The sequence below is a fragment of the Falco cherrug genome, chromosome Z (genome assembly GCF_023634085.1).
Source record: "Falco cherrug isolate bFalChe1 chromosome Z, bFalChe1.pri, whole genome shotgun sequence".
Taxonomy (NCBI): Eukaryota; Metazoa; Chordata; class Aves; order Falconiformes; family Falconidae; genus Falco; species Falco cherrug.
In genome coordinates, this window is record NC_073720.1 from 2,006,719 (window position 1) to 2,032,361 (window position 25,643).

Here is a 25,643-nt window from a genome sequence, read left to right on the forward strand (position 1 = left end):
AGGGGCAGCAGACACCCGCAGCCTCGAGGCTGAGGCTTCCCTGACCTCACCTCCCATTCCAGCTCCTCCAGAACCGGACTTGGCATCTTGTATAGATTTTTCTGTAGCGTTACTTTGCTGTGCAATACGTCGCCTTGCTCTCATGAAAACAGAAAACACTGAGGTTATTTACACCAAACCTAAATGAGCAACTCCTCAATGGCTTTTCAGGAAAACCTGGTTTTTTTGCACTTAAAATTCCTCTATGAAAAATAAAGCTTTCTGGTACAGAAGCCTAGTCATTCACACAGTATTTCCAAACCCCCAAATCTCCTTTTCAAGGTTAAAAAAAAATAATAACCAAACAAAAAAACACCCCCAAAACCCAAACAACAAACAACCCCCCCACAAAACCAAAAAAATACTCATAGTAAAGAGTTCCTATATGAATTCATTATGTTTAGCTATCTGCAATCTCATACAGGACTAAAAAGTACATCACTTTCCATATTTATAGCAGAGTCATTTCAGTTCTGCTATTCCAAGAAATTAAATTCTAACAGATCACAAAGTCTTAGAACTAATTGTGCCATTATTCATTCTATCTTGTGATTATTCTGACATTACCATGTAAAGTCATTATACAGTAAGTGATACTTTAATTAACACCACTTAAACCCTAATTGTATTCCGGTTTCCCATGATTATTATTTATCAACATATATCCTTTATTAACGACAAAAAAAATCAGGGTAATGCTGGATTTTAAATGGTTAATAGCATTATAGGAGATTATTACTCTTCTCTGCCTTCCCCCCCCCCCAATCCACCAGCAAGAGGAAAGACATCCTACTTCATAGCAGGAGACATCTCCTGGTCTCACCACACTCACACAACCCCTCTTTTCCCAGACCAAGGCTTCCCTCTTGCTGAATTTCTCCTGGACTGTCTGAAATTTTGCCTCCACTGCAATTTTATTCCGTCAGGGGAAAGCAGAGTGACTCCAGCACGGCAGCTCATCTCCTGAGCTTCACAGGAGACTGTGGTGGTGCAGAAACACCGCTGCCAAGTTTTTAACTCATCACAGCTCTTACAGAACAAAGCCACCAATTTTTCAACCATTATTCGAAGACAAGATCAAGCATCTCTAAATGCATCTTTCCGGAACCTGTTGGAATTCAAGATTTCCAGCAACATTCCCTAGATAAACGGAAAGCAGAGCCAGACACGAGCTCATGAACCCAACTCATCCTTTCCTACACCCCATGGCCAGCTGAAAAATATACCTAGCAGATGGCTACCTAAGCTGTGCTGTAAGACCTGCAAAACTGGACGCTCCAAAAACCTTCCAAGAGAATCCCTTTGGAGTGCATCTATCTAGAGGTGCCTTCTAAGCACCTCTGCTGGTTTTAGGGTGGCCCTTCTATACCAACTTTTTTTGAACTCGCAAAACATTCCACTGATTTTGCATTTTTGCATATGCCTGCTATAAATCCCCAGTAAGGCATCATAATATTATAGGAAAGACCACCATAAAAGCATACAAACCAAATTTATTCTTACTATTATCAGGATGATTACTGCTTATGCAGTGCAATAAATATGAACAGCTTACCAGTTGGGCATACCAAAACAAAGACGCTCAATCTCATTTCGACACAAAAAATCCTTGATGCCACGGTTCAGGAGGTTATTCTTCTCCCCATCCCTGGGCATCACATGCTCTTAGGGCTTTTCGCTGCCAGTAGTTTCCCCTGCAGCACCAGCGGCAGGGCTCCAGGCAGGGTGACAATAGATATAGCACATTAAATTCCTCCAAGGCCCTGAGCCACTGGGGCTGTCATCTCGCCTTTGGGAATAAATGATCACCCTGGAGTCCACGGCACTTCATCCTTGGAGCTGCATCCCATGGAAGGTTACACCTCATAACCCTAAGGGATATTTACACCTTTGTGCCACTTCTTGCATTTCAAAGCATCTTAAATACTTGGGGCTGTCTCACAGCTAAGTAGAGTGCAGCTTTTAGAGCACAAACCCAGCGATGGGTTGCACGCCATAGGATATGTCAGGGGAAACCCTCCTGCAGCTACAAGCAGGCTTGGAGGGTGCTGAGGCTGCTCAGATGGTGCTGGAGAACCTCGTGCGATGGAGAATGATGCTGCAGACCAGGTCCCTGGTCCCTCCCTGGTCACAGCACCCCGGAGCCGTGCACTTTTCTCGCCAAGATCTACCTGGCAATGCCCAAACCGGAGGCAGCGAGCAAGCCATCAAGCTCAGCGGGGCAAAGGGTCCCTGGTCCAGGGCAGGAATTTGTCCCCACACACTTTTATTTAGCCAAAGTCCATACAATCAGTGGAACTTGCACCACGTGCCTCAATAAAGCTTCAGGTAATCAATACATTTCCACATCCCAGCAGAACTAACATTTTCTGTGTTCAAGAAAAAAAAAAAAAAAAAAAAAAAAGTAATACATACACAATTCTACTCTAAAATTTATGGGTATGGGTGGGATCTTGAAATAGTCTCTCACTTCTTTCTTCTGCTCTGCCTACGCAGTGCAAAGTGGCTCTGTGAAATTTGCTATTTCTAATTCAGGGCAAAAAGAGCAGGCTGAACAGGGAGCACACTCCTGCTCCCTCCACAAAGGCAGGAACAGCACTGTTAGCACACACACACACATCTGCCCAACCTCCTCCAAAAATTTCCAGTGCAGAGCATTCCTCAGCATTGCTTTTTTACTGGTTTACCAACTGTTAAAAACCCCACCCCCCACCCCCTGTTTTTCCTGATATTTGAAAACACGGCTACTATTTCAGACAAATTTTAAGGCTAACCCCATCAGCAAAATTCACATACAGGGTGTGGCTTTCCAACAGACCTGCCAGGGCTACAAATCTGCAGTTTTAATAAAAAAAATAATAATAAAAAAAAGTTCAGTTTCTTAGCACAGAGATGGATTTTATTTTGTGGTGGGTTTTTTAATGGGAAATTAGAAGTGTTACTATACTATCATTGGAAGTAACAGTAGTCATGGAATTAGTAATTATAAACAATACTAATGAAAATAAAGGGAGGGAAAGTGGTGCCTCACAGAATGTTTTTGTAATAGGGAGAGAGGAAGGGTTTTGAAAATTATTTGAGTCAGCCTCTGCTTCTTCAGCAAAGAAAACCAATTCACAGGTTTCCCAACCCTAGAGTCTTAGACACAAATGCAAAGTCTTTGCGAAGATCTTGCGCATGCAAAAATGTTAAATCTGCTGGTTGCTAAGCTGAAAATCTGACATGAGCACGAGCTACGCAACTTGTAAGTAGAGGAATTAAAAAGAAAGAAGTACGTGACCAGAATGGCGATGTGAATGGCACAGAAAGCTGAGCTCCGAGTCCACCTGCCCGATGGGGACCAGCCATCGAGGACCGCACCACCCACAAGTTCCAACGCTCTGTACCCATCCCTGCCCTCCCTGCAACAGCCGTCCTTGGGCATCCCAAACAGCTGGATATGATCTGTGGGCAGACACGCGATCCTTCCTTCAACTAATTCTGGCACTGCGTCCCTCCTTGCACGGCAGCACCAGCAGCCCAGGTGCCGGTTCGGGTAGCGATGCCACGCAGGGCATCGTTTTCTTTGTCGCCCTGTTTGCCAAATTAGCTACCACTCGTAACGCCAGGAGCGACGCCTGATTTACAGCACTTTTAGCAGCCTCCAGGAGAGAGCACCTGCCTAAGCCGAAGATTTGTCGAGCAAGGAATTTATTGCCGGAACATCGCTAATAATTATCCTACCTTACACACAAGTTGATTACTACAGGGCTGTCTTTATCTGATCTCTCACCTACTAGAGTAAAACAATCCTTCCACATATCTCGTGAATATCTGAAGGACATTTCTGCGAGAAGCCACTGGCATAAATCAAATAACTGTCTGGGAGCTCTTTATAGGAAGATTTTCCTCTGGGACACTCTCCTCATCCAAAAGTTATGTGTGTCCATCACTCACCACCACGCTGTTCTCTATTCATTTTCTAGGTGTGCAAATAACAGGGTTTATACAGTTATAAAAATAAGACAGTCAGCTGAAATCTCTTTCATCTGCTTTTTCTTGCTGAGAATTTCTTTCCCAATCCACGTAACCAGAAGCACACACGGTAAGGCTTTATTCGGGGTACCTGCTCAGTGTGACCACCCGTTCCTACAGATCGCAGGGAGCCCATCGCCCTTTAGCAGAGCCAGGGAGCAGATGCAGGGGAAGCCAAGCAGTGGAGTGGCCTGAGAAACCCTGAACGTGTGCGTTGGAGATTTAAGGATTTCAGTTCTCCCATCTGGCTCATCTATTGCTTTGTTTTTTACAGAAATAAGAAGCATTTAAAGTTGCTTTTTTTTTTTTTTCCTTTTCTTTTCTCCCCCATTATAAAATAGTGAGCAATCTCTTCCTAAGAGGATAACATTATGGTTGGTAATGCGAAAGAAAGAAAAAAGGAGATACAATCACAAGCACCTTTTCCCCAAAGTCTGCTGGAATCCACAAATGTGCTTTGATTTATTGACTACAGCGTCTATTGCAGCCCATCTACCACCACTTACTTATTTTACTCTGAGTTGTAATGCACTAAGTACAATGCCTCTCCAGTCTTAATCTCAGTTTAAAACGACAGAAATTTGGTATTTCTCAGGGAGCTTGTTGGCTTTTTATAGCCTAAGCAACACATACCAAAATAGTTTTGAGCATCCTATAGCCACATCCGAATACTAAAAGTGGAAGCTATTATCTGTGTGAGCTCAGAGCCTGTTTGGCTTTCACTTCTCATTTCATTATCATCTAACTCTAATTTAGCACCACAGCCTTTACAAGGGGTATATTTGATCTCAATCTGAGCTCATTTATACTCACTTTAATGCCAACTTACGTGCTGCTACTTCAGGTCCTACAGTTAAAGGTGCTTGGCAGGGGACGTGAATCCACACATCTGTGTAACAATAGGAGCAGGAACACCCAGACGGGTTACAGCCCTCTACTCAAATAAAACTTCCACTCCCACCCCCAACACAACATATTTAGCCCATTGGATGGTCCAAATTATTTGTAATAAATAAAAGCAACTACCTCTAATTTTATGAATGCCACACACGAAAAAGAAGTGGTTAGTTTTATCCTGATGCAAATTGGGGGTAGAAATCACCATTAGGGTAAAATCATTATTAGTTTAATAAAGGGTTGGTTTGACCCCACCTTGCAGAAAAAGGAAGCTTGGAGAAGCCCTCAACATGTCTCTTTTTACGGCCCTTCTATTAACGGCTCCAGAAAGGGATGATGGCTATTAACGAGTATATTGAAACTTCCCTGGGCTCTCCTCAAAACGCCCACACAGCCGACGTGGGCTCTGGGGGCTCATCGCCTGCCCCGGGAAGGGGGGAGCCCCCACCAGAGCCCAGCTCCCCAGCAAAGCTCACGCTGAGCATGGCCCAAAGGATCAAAGCAGAGGGGGCTGAGTCCCTCCCGCCACGGCCAGCGCCCCCCCCCCCCGCCTCATTTGTATTTAGAGCTGGCTTCTCCACCATCTGTGCAGGCTGGCCCTCCCTTCATCTCCCAGGAATTGGAGTGGCATTGTTTGAAGATCTGATTAAATAGCCAGAAAAAAGTAATCCATCACTTAAAAAGGAAAATGGAAACAGTTTACAATGGTGTCCCGTAGCTCTTTAGGATTTTCTTTTCATTTTCTTCTATTTTAATTTTAATCCAATGCCAAACACAATAACCACCAACACTGAGCGTATAATTTACTGACAGCATTTCACTTGCAATGACTAGCTGGGAGCAGCAACGAGTTATCACTTTCCCCAGGGATGATCCCAGCACCAGATTAAACCCCGCTGCAGCAGGGGCTGGCCGCCTGCTCCCTTCAGATGTTCATGCAGGTAAATATAATCCAAGTGCACGGACCAAATGTGAGATTCAGCTTAAAAGCAAGCAGAAAGAGAACAAACAAAAAGCTAAAGCAAAACAAGTGCGTCTCCCATAGTGAGATCTGAAGAGGAACAGGCTGGTACTGAGCAGGATGAGGATCCCAGCCAGGATCTCACCGACATGACATGAGATGTGTTTTCTGCCAGCGAGAACCAGTTTGTAAGTGCCTTCTCATTTTTAAATTCGTCCCTAAGGGAAGAAAACTTCATCGTCCCCTCTGGTGACCCCAGGGGGAAATGCCCACCTGGGCAGACGCTGGGCTGCACCGGCTGGAGGGCACGTTTGGAAGCAGGAACCCAAATCAGTATCTGCCCCTCCATCCTGGTACCCAACCACTGACCTCAGGCAGCCGATGGTGCTGAGGAGGGAGCCCAGGCTGCGGGGTCACACTAGCAGGAGGAGGAGAACAATGATGACTCTACAGACATTACACTTCTTCTCTAGTTCCCACCCCTCCTGACTCTTCTCCGACTGCTTGATGGGGACCAGCACAGTTTCACGGCTGCAAAGTGGGATGAGCACCTAGGGGAGAGGGGCTGAGAGGTGTTTGAAAAGTCCCCAGTTGCCACTGGAGTTGCTTTCATGCAGTGGAGAAAGGAGAGAGAGAAGAGAAAGAGACCAGGCTGAAGGAGATGCTGAATCTCAAAGGAGAAGCAATAAGAGGGACGTGAGCTTTGAAGACAGGCAAAAATCCATGTTCAACCATTCATTTGGGACCAAGACAGAAAACAGAGGGAGAAACCTTAGCCCTGGTCCCATTTCAATCTGCCTTAAGCATCTGCATGGAGAAGGCATCGCAAACTGGGAATCTGTGGCTTTCAGTGGTCCTTCCTCCTCGCTTTTGCCTAAAGGTGGTCTCAGCCACATGGTACCACCACCTCCCCCAGTACTGCCTGGAATCATGCTGGATAATGGTGCCCATAAAGGAGCAGCCCACAGGACTGGACTTACATGGATCTCAGCAAACATCCCTGTTCAGTCTCCAGCCAGAGGTTGATGATGTTTATTTACCAGGAAGGTGGGCCATGGCCATACCTATTTCTCTATTCCCAGATGGCCAGCTTTCTGGCAAAGCTCTTGGTGCTGATGTCACATGGAAATTTTTCAAAGGATTTCCCAAAGAAAATCTACAGTCCAAGCTACTGGCCTGGTTAATCGATCTCAGCCAAGCTGTCTCCAGCAAGTGTTTGTGGGCTACCAAGATTCTGCTCTTCCGAAGCCAAATGGGAGAAGGAACCACGCTCCAGCATGTTCTCTTGTTCTCAGCTTGCTGCCACAATCCCTGAGGAGCAGCAAGTGTAACCTGCAGCCCAGTGCAAGTCACGAATCATCTACAACCCAGAAACTTTGAAAGGCTTTTATCCATGTTTTACATCTCGTCTAGCTTCAGATGAAGACATCTTTCTGTTACTTAAAACCCCATAAAGCAGGAAACACTTACGCTGCTGCACAGTGCAGTCCATAAAACTAAACACCTATTAATTTCAGGAGAAAATAAATAAATAAAAATCAATCATCCTTCCAGCACGTAGACACAAACCTTCTCATCTCAACAGTCGGCTGCACTTGATATCCCACTGCCAAAGTCTTCTTTTGCTTCCTCTCTCTGTCTCCTCTTCCCCGAGACAAACGCTCCACAACAATTTAATGCAGAAGTATGTCCGATGGAATTCCCTATCGCTTAGGGACCCCCCCATTCCCTCACCTCACCCGTCTGTGGTCACCTTCTCGTAGTTCAGTGGCACAAAAGCCAACCGATAGATGGGCAAGGCATCGCCGCCGTCTTTCCACGTGGGTCTGCTGGGCCTCCAGAGTAATTTCTAGGACAAGGCCAGCATCTGTAATTGCCCCCGCAATCAAAACACTTCAACCTATCTGGTAGCCTGGCCACGCTCTTAACTACAGCCAGCCAGCTGGAGAAGTAGGAGGGAGTAAAGAAGAGTAGCTGCTCATTTGGGATTTTGATTGTTAATAGCATTAATTACATCTACAATTCTGTATGTCCTTTGCATCTTACCAGGCTCGGGGATGATTAGCTGCGCGCTGGCCTGTGCATTTCCAGCTTCATTTTCAGCTACACACTGATAAAAACCTTCATCTGACTTTACCAAGCCCAGAATCCGTAAGTTGCTGCCACCCTAGAGAGACAGCAAAAGAGAAAGAATGGAAAAGGGAGAGAATTAATTAAAAAACACCATCCAAAGTGTATGTGGATTAGAAAACTTTCCCAGAGCAGCTAGTTCTGTGAAACATGCTCCTGGTATGTAACCTCAGCTCCAGCTCGCACAGCCCCAGCCCTCCGAGGGCTGTAACCATAGGAACAAGCATCTCTCGAGGCCTCATGCTCTCTACGGCCCAGGGGTGAACTCCCGTGCCTGTGGGGACCACCCAATCCCCTGCTCGAGGCTTAAGCTCCAAATCACAGCCACCACGCGAGCACTGCTCGGAATTTTGTCCTGCCCCTTTGCTGCAGGGATGGTTTAAAAGCACTTCCAACTTCGGCATCTTTGAACAAACACTGTTCTGAAGGTCAAATCCTGGAGATCCTCAAGAAAAGGTCACTCTACACTTACTTCATTTGAAACAGACTTAACTTTTAACTTCTGTTAGCACAAGCAGAAACCATTTATGTTGGGTTAAAAAAAAAATATAAAATAATAAAACCTCAAGGGAGGGGTATGCTCTGGTTGTAACGTACCTTCCATTAACTACTGAGTGAAAGGATTTTCTAACATCTCCACCACACAACCGTGGCAGCCACAGAGCTGCCTTTCCTTTGGATGGCTTCTGGCTGCTTTCTAATAAGCAACAATGTATTAAAAAAAGGCTGAATTAAAAAAAAGGCTGAATTAAAAAAAGGCTGAATTAAAAAAAAGGCTGAATTTGCTATTCTTTATGGCAGAAGAAATCTATCCTTCATGAAAACCAGGTTAGAAAACCCCCTTTTTTGTGATAGGCAATTCAAAGACATGATGATCATCAATATTCTTTGTTACGAGGAGAAAAATCAGAAAGCGCTGAACCCTGCCACATCCCATGGCCTATGGAAATGTTCACAGTGACCAATGCTTTCGGGGTGGTCCCTGAAGTCTCAGCTCCCTTACAAGTGACACGGCATTCAGGAGAGGCCAGCAAGACCAACCCTTTCAGAAAACACAGCGTAAATTCTTAGCCTATATAATAGTCCCTAATAATGCCTATATAATAGTGGCATTTAAACTATGAGATTGGAGTCCCGGATGGGGATGGGCAGTATGCACGACAACTCTCTTAAAAAAAAAACAAACAAAAAAACCAACAACAACTCTAACCTGTAGCATTTTTAAACCCCTCTGTCCAAGCACTATTTCCTTGGAGAAGCCACCTATTATTTTTGTGCACCAAAGTCAATGGTAAGGAAGTCACTATACATGGCAAACCATGTTATTAGTAGCTACTCGGAGTATAACCTGATGCTTCTTTCTCCCCCAAAAGACCTCGTTCCACCATCACTAAAACCAGGAGACAGTAACAACGTTAGGTTGTGACCTAACACAAGGAAAGTATCACATTGGGATGTGTTAGGAAGCAGCAGAAATTTTGTTTTCTTTGGGAAGACTGATAAGTTTACAAAGGCAACGACTGTATCAAGTATCAGAACACATTTCAGAGCTTAGTAAAAAGATAAAAAGGTCTAAATAAGGGAAAGCCAGATAATTACCACTATCTGAAAATAGTCACTGGGAATGACCACTTCTCCATTCTTGATCCACTCCACCGTAGGCACAGGCTTCCCAGCCACGGCACATTCAAACTCAATATCGGTGCTCTCATAGGCATAAAGATTTGCAGGGCGAATTAAAAACCATGGAGGAACTGCAAAAAAGATCGGGCAGGGGGGAAAGAAAAGTGCAATGAGTGGATATAAATCAAGGCTTAGCAAGTAAATCATTTCAATAAGCCTGAAGAATATTAGACGTAAATAGAAAACACATCTGTAATTCAAATTATTCTCTTTAACCCTGAGCCTATTAAAAATTAAATACTAGGGAAAGCATTTATTTTCTAGAAAATACCCTTAAACAGTTGACGTTAACTTTTTTTTTGCCAAATGAAAGAATGCAAACCTCAATTTAGAAGACAGGGAAGATTTATGTATAACAAAATACATACATATATATATATATATAATTCTCACTAAGTGAATACAGGGGTAATAAAATCACATTCATTTCAGCAGATTAGATGCCAAGTGCATACATAACGAGGTCCTACAAATCCATACAGGGACAAGACAAGTCCAAGAATTTGCAAGTATTTAGAGTCGAGACATTCCCATAGAACCAAAAGGACTTCTGCCTGGGCTTCTGGAAGATGAGGAGATAATCAATAACTAGGAAAACTCTCCTTAGTGATTGGAAGATGAAAAAGGTTGAATTATCTCTGCTGAAAACGAATTCTTATTAAGCCAGCAATTAGCTGTTGCCTTGTATTACTATAATGTATTCACCGTTTTTTAGTATGTTATATGATATGCTAATTTAATTTAATTTCATCATTACCGTAATACTAGGATGATGGAAATTAGCAATTTGAGGAAAACTGCTAATAACATCACATTTCTAATGAGCAGCCCTCATTGTACTGGAAAACACATGCGAAGACACCGCAGCCCACGCACATTCCGCCAGCATCCGCAGGGGAAGGGCAGTCTCGGTTTGGAATATCCATAGTCGCCAGGAAGCCAGAATAAAATTCATTTCTAAATCCCATGCATGACTTATCATTTCAGACAGAAAATCCAATTGTATTTCTGGAGCCATTACTCCCGACATCTGATTATAATATTAAAAAAAACCAAACAACACAAACATCACCCTCTAAATTAAAAGAAGGTGAAGATTGCAAAATAAACTGTACAGAAGCTAAGGAATGTTAGAAGCGGGGCTGCCCTCGCCTCCCTAACTCAGAGCCCAGGTTTGCAAGGATTACAGCACGCTCTTCCATCACACCATCAAATTCTGTTTCTTCGCAGCTCCAGGAGGAACCTGCTCGCCAAAAAGAGCAATTCAGGATTTAATTTCAAGCTTCTTATTTAGTGCTTCATACTTTCTAGTTCTCAAATTTTGTCTTGCAAACAAAACGATTAATTTCCCAGTGTTTGTTGGGGTTTTGTTGGGGGTGTGTTGTTTTTTGGTCCCCTCTGGTTGTTATTTCTACAATACCCAAGCGAGCCACAAATGTTTTTAATCTTGTAGGAGCTGGACACTAAGAGGTGCTAGTAGCCAAGCTACCAGCCAACAGGCAAAAGCACCCCCTCATTTTTCTCCTCTGGCTAGCTATGATTTAGAGCAGCCTCTGTTATGCAGCACTCAATACACCAACGTGGGTTTTTTTCGCACATCAGACCAAAAACTCTCATTAGGGATGCAGAAAATGAGAAAAACAGGTGCAAGTTAGAAACGCGTGGTGTAAGCGACCAAACCCGTGTCCATCAGGAATCCGATGGCAGGCATACAGATAAAATCGCGTTCTTCAGTGTTTGCATCTCACCACCTTAACTACAGAATTTTTTTTTTTTTTTGCTTTAGTGACAATAGTTTCTAAGCTTTAGAAATAAGCAGAGCCCCAGATATCATCACCTCTTCAGTCACATGCTCCCAATTAATCCCGAGTGCTCTCCAAACAAATGAGGCAGAAATACTTTTGAGAAAATGAGATTTTGTTTAGAAACTGTTTATAACACAAAACCCAAGCAGATCAAAGCCAGATGGCAAAGGTTTTTATGTCAGCATCTTATGTCACACTTAAAAAAGCACCTGCCCCAGGACCCTCCTGCACTGTTCCCCCATCTTCTCTATTCCTCTTCCAGATCCGTGTCTCCTTCACTGTATATTTAATAATTGCAGATACCTAGAAGCTCCTGATCCAGTTCAGCTCAAACCCAACTCATGCAAATTAAAACTGATGAGGTGTCCTGATTAACTTAGCTGCCTAATTGCCTATCGAAAGGGCTCAGATGGATGTGTGCGTTCGGATCAGGAATGCTCCAGGCTGGGATGCTCTCGCTCTGCGGCCAGACAGGCATTCAACTGGGGTCTCCAGACCACGCAGCCACAATACAGGAAATTTTGTAGATGATTTTTCAAATAAAATATCACTTATAAGGGAACATGGGTAACTAAGATGCTGATCAAGAGGTTGTTAAAAAATAGCGTCGCTTACGCCAGAGATACACAAAAAGAGGTAATTTAATGGCCGAGCTACAAAGAATCAGCAGCGATAATATGCCTCCAAGAAAACGTAATCAGCTCTTTTGGTAAGGAAAACATGAAAAAAAAAACACCTTTAAGATGGAATCACATTCATATGTTAATTTCTAACACTTTTTTTTCCTTTTTTACACTAGAGCCCTAGCATAATTTATTCAACAAACTCACATAAACACAAAAGTATCTACGTAGTTTAGGAACCATGCAATCTTTCACAGCTCTGACAAAATTATAAACTACTCAATCTTCATTACCGTGGTTTATTGCGATGTCATCAGAAGCCTACAATTAATTTATAGACTTGTAACTCTCAGATTCCTGCCAGTTATTCTTTATGACGCGCCCGCTCCGGGACCCTGACCCTGCTTGCCTGCAGTTTCTCATTCCCTCCACCAGAACTGTTGCTCCTCTCCCCCCATATCTCCCCCTCCCCACCCCCCCTTTTTTTTTTAATTGCTGGCATTTTTATAGACTGCTAGAAAGCTTGATGCATCCTTTTTTTTTTTTTTTTTTTGTATGGTTTATGTTCAGTATAGGCATATCTGGGTGCTGAGTTTCATACAAAATAGTTGTATTTAACAACTGTAATGCTCTCGCCAGCATCATTCCCACAGTGGGGGGGTGCACCCTGTGTTTTTCTTAAGGTCACCATTAAAGCCAGTAAATTGCATCATTACTTTGTTGCAAATTATGCAGTATTAAATACAGGTAAGAGGCCACCAATACAGGTAACGTAACACCCTAAAGCAGGCAGATGTAACACATTTAGATGGGAAATATGTATGCATATATATATATGTGTGTAAAATGTCAAGCACTATAAATATACATTCCATAAATATTTTATATATCAATAAATGTCAGGTGCTGCCATATTTGCTCTCTCTCTGTTTTTTCTCAGTAGTGAATATTTTAAAGGTGTGAATATACGAAGAAGGCTGGTGAGGTGGGTTGCAAAGGAAAGAAAAATACATGCTGTTTTCAGGCTCCTTCTAATTATATTGTGGCAATATAAAATGGTTTAAACAACCTGCAGACTCTCCCCCCCCCCCAGCTTAAACCACTTCACAGAATTTTTCTTTTGATTTTCTTAAAGTATTTTTGTTTTCTTCAGAAAACATCTGTGAACTGTTGCAAAGTGGGACTGCAGCGAGATTTTTCCAGAACAACCTTGCAATGTAGGATGCTTATACTGTACTTTGCCCCAGCTCTGGGTGAAAGTCTTAAAATTCTATCTTCAGGCAAAAATAATTTAAAATAACACCTCAGAATGTTACATGCATTCCATATCAGGACGAAGAGGCTTTCTAAATGTTCATTTTCATTATTTCACATTAGCCCAGCTCTATCAAAATGCCCCAGTCACAGACTGAGGATATTTTACATTAGATACTGAGCCAAAAAAAAGGAGGAAAAACCCTAAAAGGCTAATGGAGATCTATAAAAGAAGATGTCCATGAGATTTTGGGTTTAACAGAATTCATATCAGCAAGTAGTATCACAGTCCTCACTAAACATCTCCAGATAAATGATTAGGTAAGACCCCAGCGTGCAACCCTATTGACTTGGGAAGATTTTTACTCATCTGAATGATGAAACTTAAATGAAATAGAGGATAGGAGTCATTTTGTTGGGATGTGGCATCACAGGCTCCGATTCAAACTGCATCCCTGTGCCAGCACACCCCCGATGCCTCTGGGGAGGGAGAACCCCTCGTTTTCCGCAGTGCAAGGAAAAAAAAATATGGAAGATTAAATTGAATGTGTATAGCCCTGTAAAGATGATGGTCCAGCCCTGACCTTCACTTGCCCAAAGGCAGCTGGGATGAAGAACGTGCTCTGAAGGCTGTCCCGGCTGCCGGCCAGCACCGAAGCCCATCATCCCACATGGGCACCTACAAAACTCCTGGGAGGCCAGTGGGGGAACGATGCCACAACCACCAGTGTGGGTCTGGGTCTTGGCTCTTCAACACCGGCTTCAAAGAAAGGGGGTTTTCCCTTTAAGAACCACAGCTGGCTGCATTCATTACCAAAAATGTCAAAGATGGGTTGTAATGAGCCTGTAGCAGAGGCTCAGGGACTAATGGAACGCTTGCCAGGAGAAACAGCTAGTTTAGAGAGCCGCATGTTGGGATGACCTCCCTAGTTCTAGAAATATCTTTTGTGAGATGACAGCTGATCTTGCAACAAGAGGAAACAATATTCACTTGGAGAAATGTCAGCGTTTCCTAATGCAAAGTGTCTTCCCTTTGCATGTTTGAATAAAGAATGTGTTTCTACTGACCCAAGAAAGATAACTGCTGTCAGCAAATGCCCAACCCTGTCAGCCTTCTGCACGGGAAGATTTCCAATTGCATGTACTTAAAGGGTGGCTTTGTCATCTCATAGATTCAAAACCTTAAAAAAAAAAAAAAAAAATCCCTTGTACTTTTCACTGCTAACTTGCGCAAACCGTGAATTGAAAATAAAGTTACATCAAGTGAATGTGCCAGGTTGTGTCTGCCTTAAAGGGAGTCAGCACAATCCAACTCTAAGCCAACAGAGTCCTGCCAGATCTAAAAATGACAAGAGAATTGGATTTTTATTTGAATATGGTTTTATATGTATGTATTTATGTATTTACTACTCTTGCCTGTTATACATGGAAATGCCAGAACCCTTATTTTTCAAGAAGTTAAAAAAAGAAATACCAAACTATGAATAGTGTTACAATGTATGACCCTTTGGAAAGAGTCCAAGGCATGAAACCCTAAAACTCCACTAATGTGTAGAGTTCAACACACAGCAGCTTAAAATTACTCTCTCTCTATCTCTTACCATAGCTCTGTACCCTCATCTTACTCTAAACTCTACCCTGACAAGCAGAAAAACAATATGTTCTCAATGTATCTCCCCTCAGACCAGCCCTGAAGAAATAAATGAAAAATGAAGCTGTTATTCTATGTAAAACTTCATTCTTCACCAAAATAAAGGTATTACTTGTCTTATTTAATGATTTATTTTCATGCTGCTTTAGCTCTCCACACGAAGGTCAGCTTACACCATTACTGCCAAACAGCAGAAGTTCATGGTTCCCAAGAGAAAAAGAGCCGAGCCACCAAAACTGCAAATGATCCATCACCACGATCCCATGACAATGGGAGAGAAGGCATGGGAGACAGCTCCCACAGCTGGAGCGGGGCTGTTGCACCCAAAGCGTTCCCACCCCAGGCACCCACCACCTCACTTTGCACTGAACGTAGTAGAAACGTATTTTCATCAGTCTGAATCTCCCATCCTGCCGGTACCCAACAGGGACCCTCGTCCCTCAGCATAACTCAGAGCAGCCTTTAAACTTTCAGAGTTGCCCGTGGGTTCAAACGCATCCTTAGGGTAAAACAGTGGGACCTGAGTAACGACCGGGGGAAACGGGCTAAGAACCAACACCCACCAGCACTCGTCTCCCAGTGTCTAAGGTTAGCTTTAGCCAACTGAAAAACTACTAATCTTTCCACTCCGGCACTATATAAATGAAAATAATCAAAATAAGACATTTTATTTTCAGGGACTGAATTACTAAATGCACTTCTGTTAACGAGTGTCCTGATGACACGCTTAAGGAAAAAGAAAAATTCAGTTTTATAAATTACGATGAATATTCTTCCTCATTCCATCCAAAAAAACCACAGCAAAAAGCAAAGCTTAACACTGCTCCCACCCCTCTTTCCAAGGGTGGAAATATTTCTGAAGTGCTGGGAGGACCTGTGCCGTACCTGAAGAGCTACAAATCCTGATCTTAACTACACTAAAAGGTATTTTTCCTCATGGATTCATAGGAGCCAGCCCCTCACCCCAGTGCACAGGACAAGGAGACACCGGTTTTGCAAGGAAAACCCATTGCTGCCTCTGCAGTGGTTAAATGGCAGCTCCTCACGGACCCCCAAAGTGCTCTGATGGGGTCAGAGCAGTAGGGTTCATTAAGATGTTAAGAAAAAGGGATTTTGTCAGTAGTCCGCATCCACCAAGATTTTGTTCACACGCTGGGAATCAAGTAAGAAATTAAAATCACAAAACACGGCTTGCTCCTAGACGCTACGTGCCATTTCCCTTTTGTCTAAAAATTAGTTTAAAAAACTTGCCAAGGGCATCACTGTGTCTCATCATAAAAATTAAAGAAAACCCAACAAACAACAACCACCCTCTTGAGTTTTTTTTGGGGAAGCTTGCGTGGTCAGGTGGCTAATAACAGTTCCCACTTTATTGCCCTCCTGGTAGCCAGCCCCTAGTAAGTTCAGCAAGGTTGGTAATGACCCTGTGAAATCGCTCCCAGCTCCATCTGGCTGCTGTGACCTCCGCGCTGGGGAGCAGATGCAGCCGCAAGAGGGCAAAGCTTCAAGGTCTGCACAGGGAACGCGCACGCGCTCATCCCCAGGTTTCTGTGGAGTATGCTCTGTGTAATTCCTAGGAGCCCTACGGAATAAAAGCCACCCAACCTGAGACACACACGTCCTACCGCAGCGTAGCATATTACAGCATTAACATAAAAGTCTGTGAATTTCAAGCATTTATAAACAAATCAAACTGATCATCCTACTAAAATGTTATTTTATCAGCATTTTGGAGGACTTGTGAAACACAGGGACATGCCCACCACCAGGCGAGAAGTTGGGCACGGAGGGATTCTCCCCCATGAAAACACAGTGTCACGTACAACCACCGAGTTACAAGCAACATGAAACAAGAGCAACCCAGCCCCTTGTAACAGGTAAAAATGTTGCTCCGGCTCCTGGCTGGGTTTTCCTGGCTGGGGACCACAGAAGCAGGATGCTGTATGTGTAACACACGGATAACGGACAGCCTGGGAAAGGAAAACTAAGGTCACCCATATCTGTCGATTTCTAACTACCTAAAGATTTTATTTTATTGCTGCCTTTATGACTTATAGGACAGACAACAGTTATTGACAACATCCCATCCGCCCTGGGAACAAAATGAGCATTCATAATTGCGTATCAGGTCAATTTTTATCTTCAGATGCATTAACGTTATTCCTGTCAACCCCTGTGTAACAGAAATGCATGCATCACAGAACGGGCTTTCCGAAGGGTAATACAATACTGACAATTAGCTACATTTTGAGTAAGTAACATGAAAGAGAAAATCAGGTTGTAAGAAAGTTGCAGACAGACTTGTATCCTGCCCCCTCCTTTTTTTTTATTTTATTTTTTTTTTAATAATATCCTCCCTGTGTGCCTAAGGATAGCCTAAATGGGTATTAATGGGACCACAAAACGGGAACAGAAATTAAAGTCATGCTTCCCGGGGTCTCAGAAGGCACACCTGGTGGGTTTTCTTTTGAGTTAACACAAGATAAGCACTTAGAGGCACCAACTTCATCTCATCCAGAAACCCCCCAAAACACAAGGATATTCTACAGCCTTTCCCCCTAGGCATCCCCACAAGAGGCAGTGTTTGTGGGTAGACAGAAAAATAACTGGTGACCCTGGATGCTGCACCATCTCTCCTGTTCCCCACAGTACATTAAGGACCAGCAAAGGATCTTTTCTGGAGCTCTTTGCCAAGATTTGTGCTGACACCAGCGTGCCCCATGCTGCCAGACTCGATAATTGCCACAATAATGCATTGCATTTGGGGATCTCAAAGCAATATGTAGACATTAAATAATTCACAAGCATTTTACAGATAGATACACACACAGAGAGTAAATGACTTGCTCAAGGTCATGTAACATATCAGTGACAGATAATTAAAAGCTAGTGTAATTAATAGATGTCCCTGTGAGATTTCTGTATATCTAAGGCTCCCTTCCCTCTCCAGCTGCAAGAGCAAGCCGCTGCTTCGCAGTATGGATTTCCCAGGTTTACTTTCAGACAGGCTCCCTGAAAAATCCCTTTCGGGATCTGCACGTTTTTGCCGTGCTGCACCCAGAACGGTCCCAGCAGCCGGTGGCTGCTCCCGCTGGAGCAGGACCCGGTCCCAACGCTGGCTCTCATTTGCGAGCGGGTTGGTTGATGAGCCAGCCCCGTCTGCTCCATACAGCTCTCCTCCTCCCCAGCACTCTTCATTAAGGTTAAAAGTAACCACTGTAACCTCATCAAAAAGAAAAATGGAGAGGCTAAAAACAGCTAAACCCACGGCAGAAGTGCGGGGAACACTGTATGAGTTGATACCCCTCTTTGTTGCAGACACGATCTCTAATAAAGGCTTTTTTTGTTGTTGCTTTTTTTTGCAATTCCATTCCTTTTCCACTTCTGCAATGCAAGTGACTTTCCCCATGGGAAGGAGTGGAGCCAGAGAAGGCGCCATTCCAAACGTATCCTGGCTGATGCCACCTTTTTAATTCAGGAGAAAAAGTTCCCAAGAAAGCCATCGAGATTTGAAGGTGTACAGACAGTAAATCATGGGATTCGCTCCGTGACTCAGCCAGGTCCATGCACAGGCAGAGCACGGATCTGTGCTTGCTGAGACTCATTGGCATGCCTCAAAAGAACAAGGAAAGTAGTACTCTTACCTTGAGAGCCTCCAGCACACTTGGAAGTATTAAAACCACAGATTTTTTAATTTTTTTTTTTAAAGAAAAAAATATTATGGCAGCCCCTCTATATTTTTTCTTTCTTTAATTGCATTCTATTCATTCCCAAGCTAATATTTTGTAAAGAAAAATCAGCAACTGATCACATGGCAATACCCTTTCCCAAAGCATGCAAGCCGTTCTCTGGAACAAGCCATCCCGTCCATTAAATTAAACTAAAAATACATTAAATTAAATTAAAAATACAAGTGTTAATCCACTTGAATCACCCCATGAGCAGTTTGCCTGGCAGACTGAAGTTCTGCTTGGAGGAGGTCCAACACTAAAGACTGGCAACAGTTTGTCACTCTGCAAGAGGGAAATATTGAGGGAGTCTGCTGAAAAGGTACTTTTTTTTTTTTTTTTTTTTTTTTGGAGCTCTTTGTATGGCCTTGATCTTCAGTTTATCACACTGTCTTAAAAGAAAGGGAAATGAGAAACTGAGGACCAACCAGGTAAGACGGAATATGGTAGATCTATGGGACACATTACTGCACTCTGTTACGAAGTTTACGGTACTTTCAGTACCATCCTGATGGACCTGGCAAGTTCAAGAGTGATTCTCATGTCATTTTTTCAGGCTCAGACATTAACTTTTAAATTACGCCATTCAGACCAAACCATTAACACAGACTGAGGGCAGACGCTCAGAACTAGTACCCTGGAAAAAAAAGACTCGAGAGGTGCAGGGAGGGCTTTCCAAACCCCGCTCTGCAGAAGACTGCGAATGAAGAAGTGCCAAAAGGTAAGAAAACCTTCTGATTCCATTTTCAATCCCCAGAAATAGTCACGAGGAATCGCTGGCATCTGAGCTAACACAGCGTTAAAGCAGAGGACAGCAGCCACCCGCCGAGTGCGATGCCAGCGCCCTGCCAGCCCTCGTTCACCCACCCCCTAACCCCGGCGCCCACTGCCTGTGCGGAGGGACCACTCCTCACCCCAGCCCTTTTGCAACTCACTGGATGAATTTTATCCCCCTCGCTCAGAATGAAGGAAGAGGGGGGAACAGCTGACAGAAGCCACGGTGGTCCCTGCCAGGTTCTCCTCCTCAGAAATCAAATGAAAAGAGACCCGGCATCAGGCTAATGCCAGCTCTCGCTCTAGGGGTCATGCCACTCCGTGGGCATGTGGCTGTCTATCCATACTAGCCGTTGAATAAATACACACAACATCATTTCACCATCCTCATAGAGAGGTAAGGCCGACAGCCAGCAAGTGCTAGGTCTTAATGAAAGCATCAAAAAGCTCCATTTAGCTTAAAAACCTAAAAGCATATGCTAGGCAGATTTATTTTGGTTGATTTGGTTAACAGCCCTACCTGCCAGCTGAGTATAAAGATGGGAGCAACGGCAGAACATGAATGATGGAAAAGACTGAGGATGCTTTTGGTGCAGCTGGCACGACCCTCCCTGCACCCTGGCTGCTCTGGCACGGGCTGACCTTTGTTCTTGACACTAAAATTGAAGCACCGGGAGATGAAAGGGCTTGGAGCAGCCCTCGCAGCTACAGGCACTTCATTACATGACTCCCCCTTCTGCTCCAGGTGAGGCAGTTGCATTTTGATCAAAGAGAAAGGAATCAACAAGCTCTAATTCCATTAGCAAGCAAAAACAGCAATGATTTTTAACTAATCCAAGGTCACCCAGAATAAAAGCGACTGAGGTAGGCATGAGGTTTTCACCAAAATATAAATCAGACAGCTATTCCCCGGGCAGCAGCTAAGTCACCTGCTCCAGCCACCCAAAGCCCCAGTCTTTGTTTTCCATTTGTTCCCCCAAAAGGCAGCACCCAAGCAGCAGACAGCCCTTGTACCACGCAGCCAGGATGAAGCGGGGCGAGGGGTCTCCTCTCCCGCAGGTGCCGCCGGGCACACCTTGCTCCAGCCCTCTCTCCTCAGATGCCCTGTCTGCGACCACCCAGAGCGGGGGGAAAACCACCCTAAAAATGCAGGTTGCTTCAAGCAAAGCAGGGGGATGGGCAGGAAAGCCTGCCCTGAGCTGGCACCAGCCAAGGGGATGCTGCCACCCCAAACACCCCTGCACCGCCCACAGGGCAGCAGAAATGGGGAATCCATGAAAAGCCTGAGACAGCCAGGTTTCAGGAAGCACCCTGCTTTGTGGAATTGCTTCCCCAGGATAAGACATGTTCATTTTTTTCAAAATGGTATAAATTAAATAGCCTGTGCCTGCGTAATGGCCTTGAGCACGCTGCTTCTTCCTTTCAGCCTTAATACACCGTGCAAACCACACAGATGTGGCTTGAATGGATCGAGCGCGTTTAATTACTGTCAGTAATTCAAAAAAACTCGGGAAAACGAGCACACGTGGATCAGGCTTGTCAGAAAGGGGAGATCCGATGATCTTGGCAAACCTAACGTTTAACTCCAAACAGGACTTCTCTGAACTAATCACTTTTTTTGAATTACCGCATATATTTTAGGAAGCTCATTCATTTTCTCCTGGTGATACTAAATACACCCGAGCCCTTGGTACACTGTTCTACTGATTAATTATTCTCATTTAAGTAAAAAGTATTATCTTCTAGTCTACACTTGTCCTTTTTCAGCAGTGGATGTTCTCCCTATCTTTGCCAGGTAGGCTGGAGGGCTCCGCTATTACATTTCTGTTCTTTGCACAGATGGTGACAGACCCTGATCAAACCACCCTGTAACCTTCTCTGACAAATTAGATAAATAAAAGGGGCTCTTTCATCTTAAGTATCTTTTCCAATTCCTTAACCAACGGCACAGTTCACCCTGGATACCTTTATAGCATCTTTAATTTTCTTTCTTAACTATGGATGGGATTCTCCAGCAGGGTTTTCCCCAGTGCCAATTCAAGAAGTGCTAGGTTTACTCAAGTGTCCAATTTTTTTATTTTTATTTTTTTAGGGGAGGGGGACATTATAAAATCACATCAACAGTGCTGGGTGCAATGTTCAGCTGCTTGGCAGCCTTGACCCTCAAAGACTTTCCCGCTCCGTATTTTCCAGCACAGCCTGCAATCCGTACAGCTGACCTCTTCCATCCAGAGTGCACACCCACACCCATCTCACGTGCTTGTACCAAGCTCCCCTAATTATTCTAGGTCAATCAGCCACACATTTTCATTAATTCCTGCTCTAGAAAAATAACGTATCCACGCTTGTGTAATCTATGAATTTCATCAATGCTTTCTTTCCTTTCAGTTCACAGGTCAAAATATTAGAAAAAATATTTTCTCTGCTGTGGAGCCCGCCACCAGCAGGTCATCCCCTTGGCCTCTTCCACAATTTCCTGCTATTCCCAGAATTACTAAAAAAACCCACATGAATAATTGAGATGCTTCTTCAAGCCATTCTTTTAAAGTTCTTGAATACAATGTATTAAGCTAATTTGAATGTAGACATTTGAAGATGTCTATTTTAGGTGGCACTTTTAGAATTTCCTGATCTAATTCCTACTCAAGCTCCCTCGATGCCATGCCCAACTCTGGATCCATCACCCACCTTCGCCTCAGATAGCTGGGAATAGCTGCATATCCACAGCTTTACTAAAATACTACCAGCCTCTGCGTTTTCTTTAATTTCATGAATTTGAAGCACTTTAAGCATCAGGCATGTATTTGGTATTTATGGGATTTGCTGTCCACACAGTTTTCGGAGCTAATGTATTTTTAAGTCGGGGAAGGGATGAGCTCTGCCCTGGACTCGGATGGGTTCAGGATCCAGGACTTCATCGGGAGCCCTCCTAAGCGCCCCAGAAAAAGTAGCAGAAATAGCGATATCCTCCAGTTATCCACGAGCTCGTATCCAAACATATGGGTTCATGACGTATTCCAAACAAAGCGGAGAAAGCCCAGGTGAATACAAGCCTACTGCATCATTAAAGCACAATAAAATTAAAATACAACCCCTTCGGTTTTATGGGGAGGTCAATAGGTTACTTCTCGCCCAACTCAGGTCAGATCGATCTGCGTGTATGAATTTTTACTGAAGAAACCACTCTTAAAACGTATGCATGCATACGCGTACACAAAAAGATGTACTTCCCCCAGCTCAAAAGCTTATTTATATTCCAGATAGTACATGAAACCAAAAGTGACTCTTCAAAAATACAGCTGATCATTTCATTATTGCTACTGCCCAATATTTCCCTGACAGTGATCCGAGCTACCCGTGCTTCCCTGTGTGACCTACCTCAATACACTGTAGGACAGATACCGACGCACGCGATGCTTCATCTCACACCACTCCCACGTCTCTGCCACAATCACAGCTGAGGACCTCTAAACTGGTTTCAAATTTTATCTCACTGCCCTTGGCTATTTTCACCCCTTATTTGATCCTACTATAATCCCTGCAATTTTCAGCATATGATTGTGTCTAGAAATATTATGAGTTAATTACAGCTTAGCGCATTTGAAACTTGGCCTTTTCTTGTGACTCTAAAAGCTCTCAGCGCACCAATGAGCTATGGGAAGTCCTTGGATTTAGCAAATAAGTAAGTTTTGTCTCCACATGTAAAAACCAGCTGGCAGCTGAGTCTGCTCCTGCAGGTGAGGGGCCAGGAGAGGTGTTCACCGTAACTCGGGCAGAACTGGGCATCCTGCATCCTTGAGCTGTGCCCAGAGCAGGTGCTGGTTCACCAGCGGGCAGTGGAACTTCACCGAGGTCATCCTTGGCACCACAGCAAAGGATAACGGAGCGCAAAGGCATAGGAGCATGTGCATCCAACGCATCCAACACATCCCGCGCATCTGACGCATCCCACACACCCATGGGCAGCCTCTTCACCTCTGCCAGGCGGGTGTGAACCCACTCGTGGTGCTTTGTTTCTGCTCGCGTCGCTGAACTCACTCATCTGGTGGAACCGGAGCAAGTGTTTGGCTGAATCCGGGTCACATTGCTGATCCTAGTCTCTGTCAGCCACTCTTCCCTGAATTACTAAACCAACATGCTGTGTCATGCCAGTGGGGACACAGGACTGCTGGGAGTGCTGCCTCTTTTTAATTAAAAATTAGAACCGAAGCTTTCATCATTACTGGTGATGATTAAAGCACCTGCAGCACCTTTTTTCCACAAGGGCAGTGTTAACTTTAAAATCCTGAATAACCATTGGTAGGAGGAATTAAACTGGCCCAGATATACATCTCATTCCTTCAGATACAGCATTTACAAGTGTTGGTGCACATAGCAATACCATTTTTACAGCTTTTGCATTCTCAGCAGTTTACAGAAGAAATAAAAGCTATAATCTATAACCCTAAGGTCATCCCAGTATGATCCCAAACCTGCGGGTTCTGATTGTATTACTAGGATCACTGTTTACTACTTGAAGTAATGCGCTTGACCCCTGTTTAATAATAGATATTTCATCTCCTCTGTTCAAACAGCCCACTGCTTCACGGGCTGCAGGTAAAATTCACCTTGGTGCACAAAACAGGACTATTTCCTTGAGGATTCGTAGAGAATTTAGGACGGACACACAAGGCTCTCTGCTAAGCCACGCACTTCAGCCCAAGAGCATCCTTTTTGAAGAAACTGTTGACGATCTTCAGAAGAAAAGGCCGTCGTTAAGACGGGACCAGAGGGAGGTCGTGGGGTTGCTTCTCCCACCCACCCTGTGATTGTTCATGCCTTAAGTTATGCACAAGACAAAAAAATTTTCATCTGCTTTAAGTACTCTGCTGATGCGATACTAATCGCTCTGACAGCTGTCACTCCTCCCATCACCACTTCACACATTTCACTGTTGAAGGGAAAACCAGGCTAGCACACAAATAAAAAGGCTTATTCCACAACAAAGAGTTTTAAAGATTTGCCTCTGGAAAGTCTCAGGAAAATTACAGTTTTAAAAGTGTAAATAAGGAAAAGAAGGGGGAAGGAAAAAAAAAAGGGAGAAAAGCTGAAAAAGCTGATGGAAATACTAGTAAAAACCAGCTTGAGTTCTAAGGAATTATGTGTATCAATCAAAATTCACTCCACTTCAGGGGATGTAAGGAACACAATTTATCAGTTTATGAAATGTGCTTTGATTCTTACTGAAGTGTTTCATTTATTGAGGTAGGAAAACATACTCATAAAACTAATTCAGGAAATGTATGCGCCTCTCGTTACCAAATGAACTGGCTTGCTGAAGTCCAGTTACTCCCAGAAACACCATGCTGAATGCCATCGCAACGAGATGCTGGGCACAGAGCAAACTTGCAAGAAACCTCAACAGCGACAAAATTTTCACCTAAAACTCTTGGTTTTAAAGCCAGGCTTTCTGAAACCAGACAGTGAAGGCAGGCAACGGTCAGTGTGGAGAGAGGGAAAAAAAAAAAAATTCACACAATGAAAGCAAATCATTGTGAAAAGAGAAAGGCTGTTTCCTACAATTAACAGAAAAATTGCACAATTCTAGCTGTGCAGCCCGATAGGACTCACCAGGGCAAACCTGCTAAGCAGCCATTGTGGGATTATTTGACATTCTCCTTTTTATTTATTAGGAAAAAAAAAAATCCTAATCCCCCCCCCCCTTTAATAATTACTTCTATCAGAACTGGTTGTATCATTGGGCGATACCGTGCATATGCTCGGCAGAGCTCCACGGTGTCACTCCTACGCATTCGCTTGCTGCCTACCAAGAAAACGAACCTCTCCTGAAAAGTCACCCTCAGCACCACTTTCCTTGAACAGGTATTAAAAACGTGGGAACAGCTTTGAAACAGAGAAAAATTGATTTTAACGCTGCTCCTGAAAGCACGACCCGGCTCAGCACCAAAGCCACAGGTCCCTTTCCCCCAGTAGATAATGTTATTGCACTGGGGCTAAGGAAGTTTTCAACACCGTTTTACAAATTAGTATCTAGCTAATTGTTTTGCCTGAGGTGTTTTGCCATTTAATAGGTATTTATTAATA

General features: G+C 43.8%; 1 protein-coding gene across 1 annotated transcript in view; it reads right to left on the reverse strand.

Annotated features, from left to right (window-relative positions):
- Nucleotides 1–25,643, reverse strand: part of DCC (DCC netrin 1 receptor) — a 556,872-nt gene that overhangs the window by 210,927 nt on the left and 320,302 nt on the right. The window contains exons 6-7 of the mRNA XM_055699136.1: nt 9,641–9,795; nt 7,958–8,078 (exon numbers count right to left, since the gene is read on the reverse strand). Coding sequence (XP_055555111.1) covers nt 7,958–8,078; nt 9,641–9,795 — 276 coding nt within the window. The remainder of the gene's footprint in view (nt 1–7,957; nt 8,079–9,640; nt 9,796–25,643) is intronic.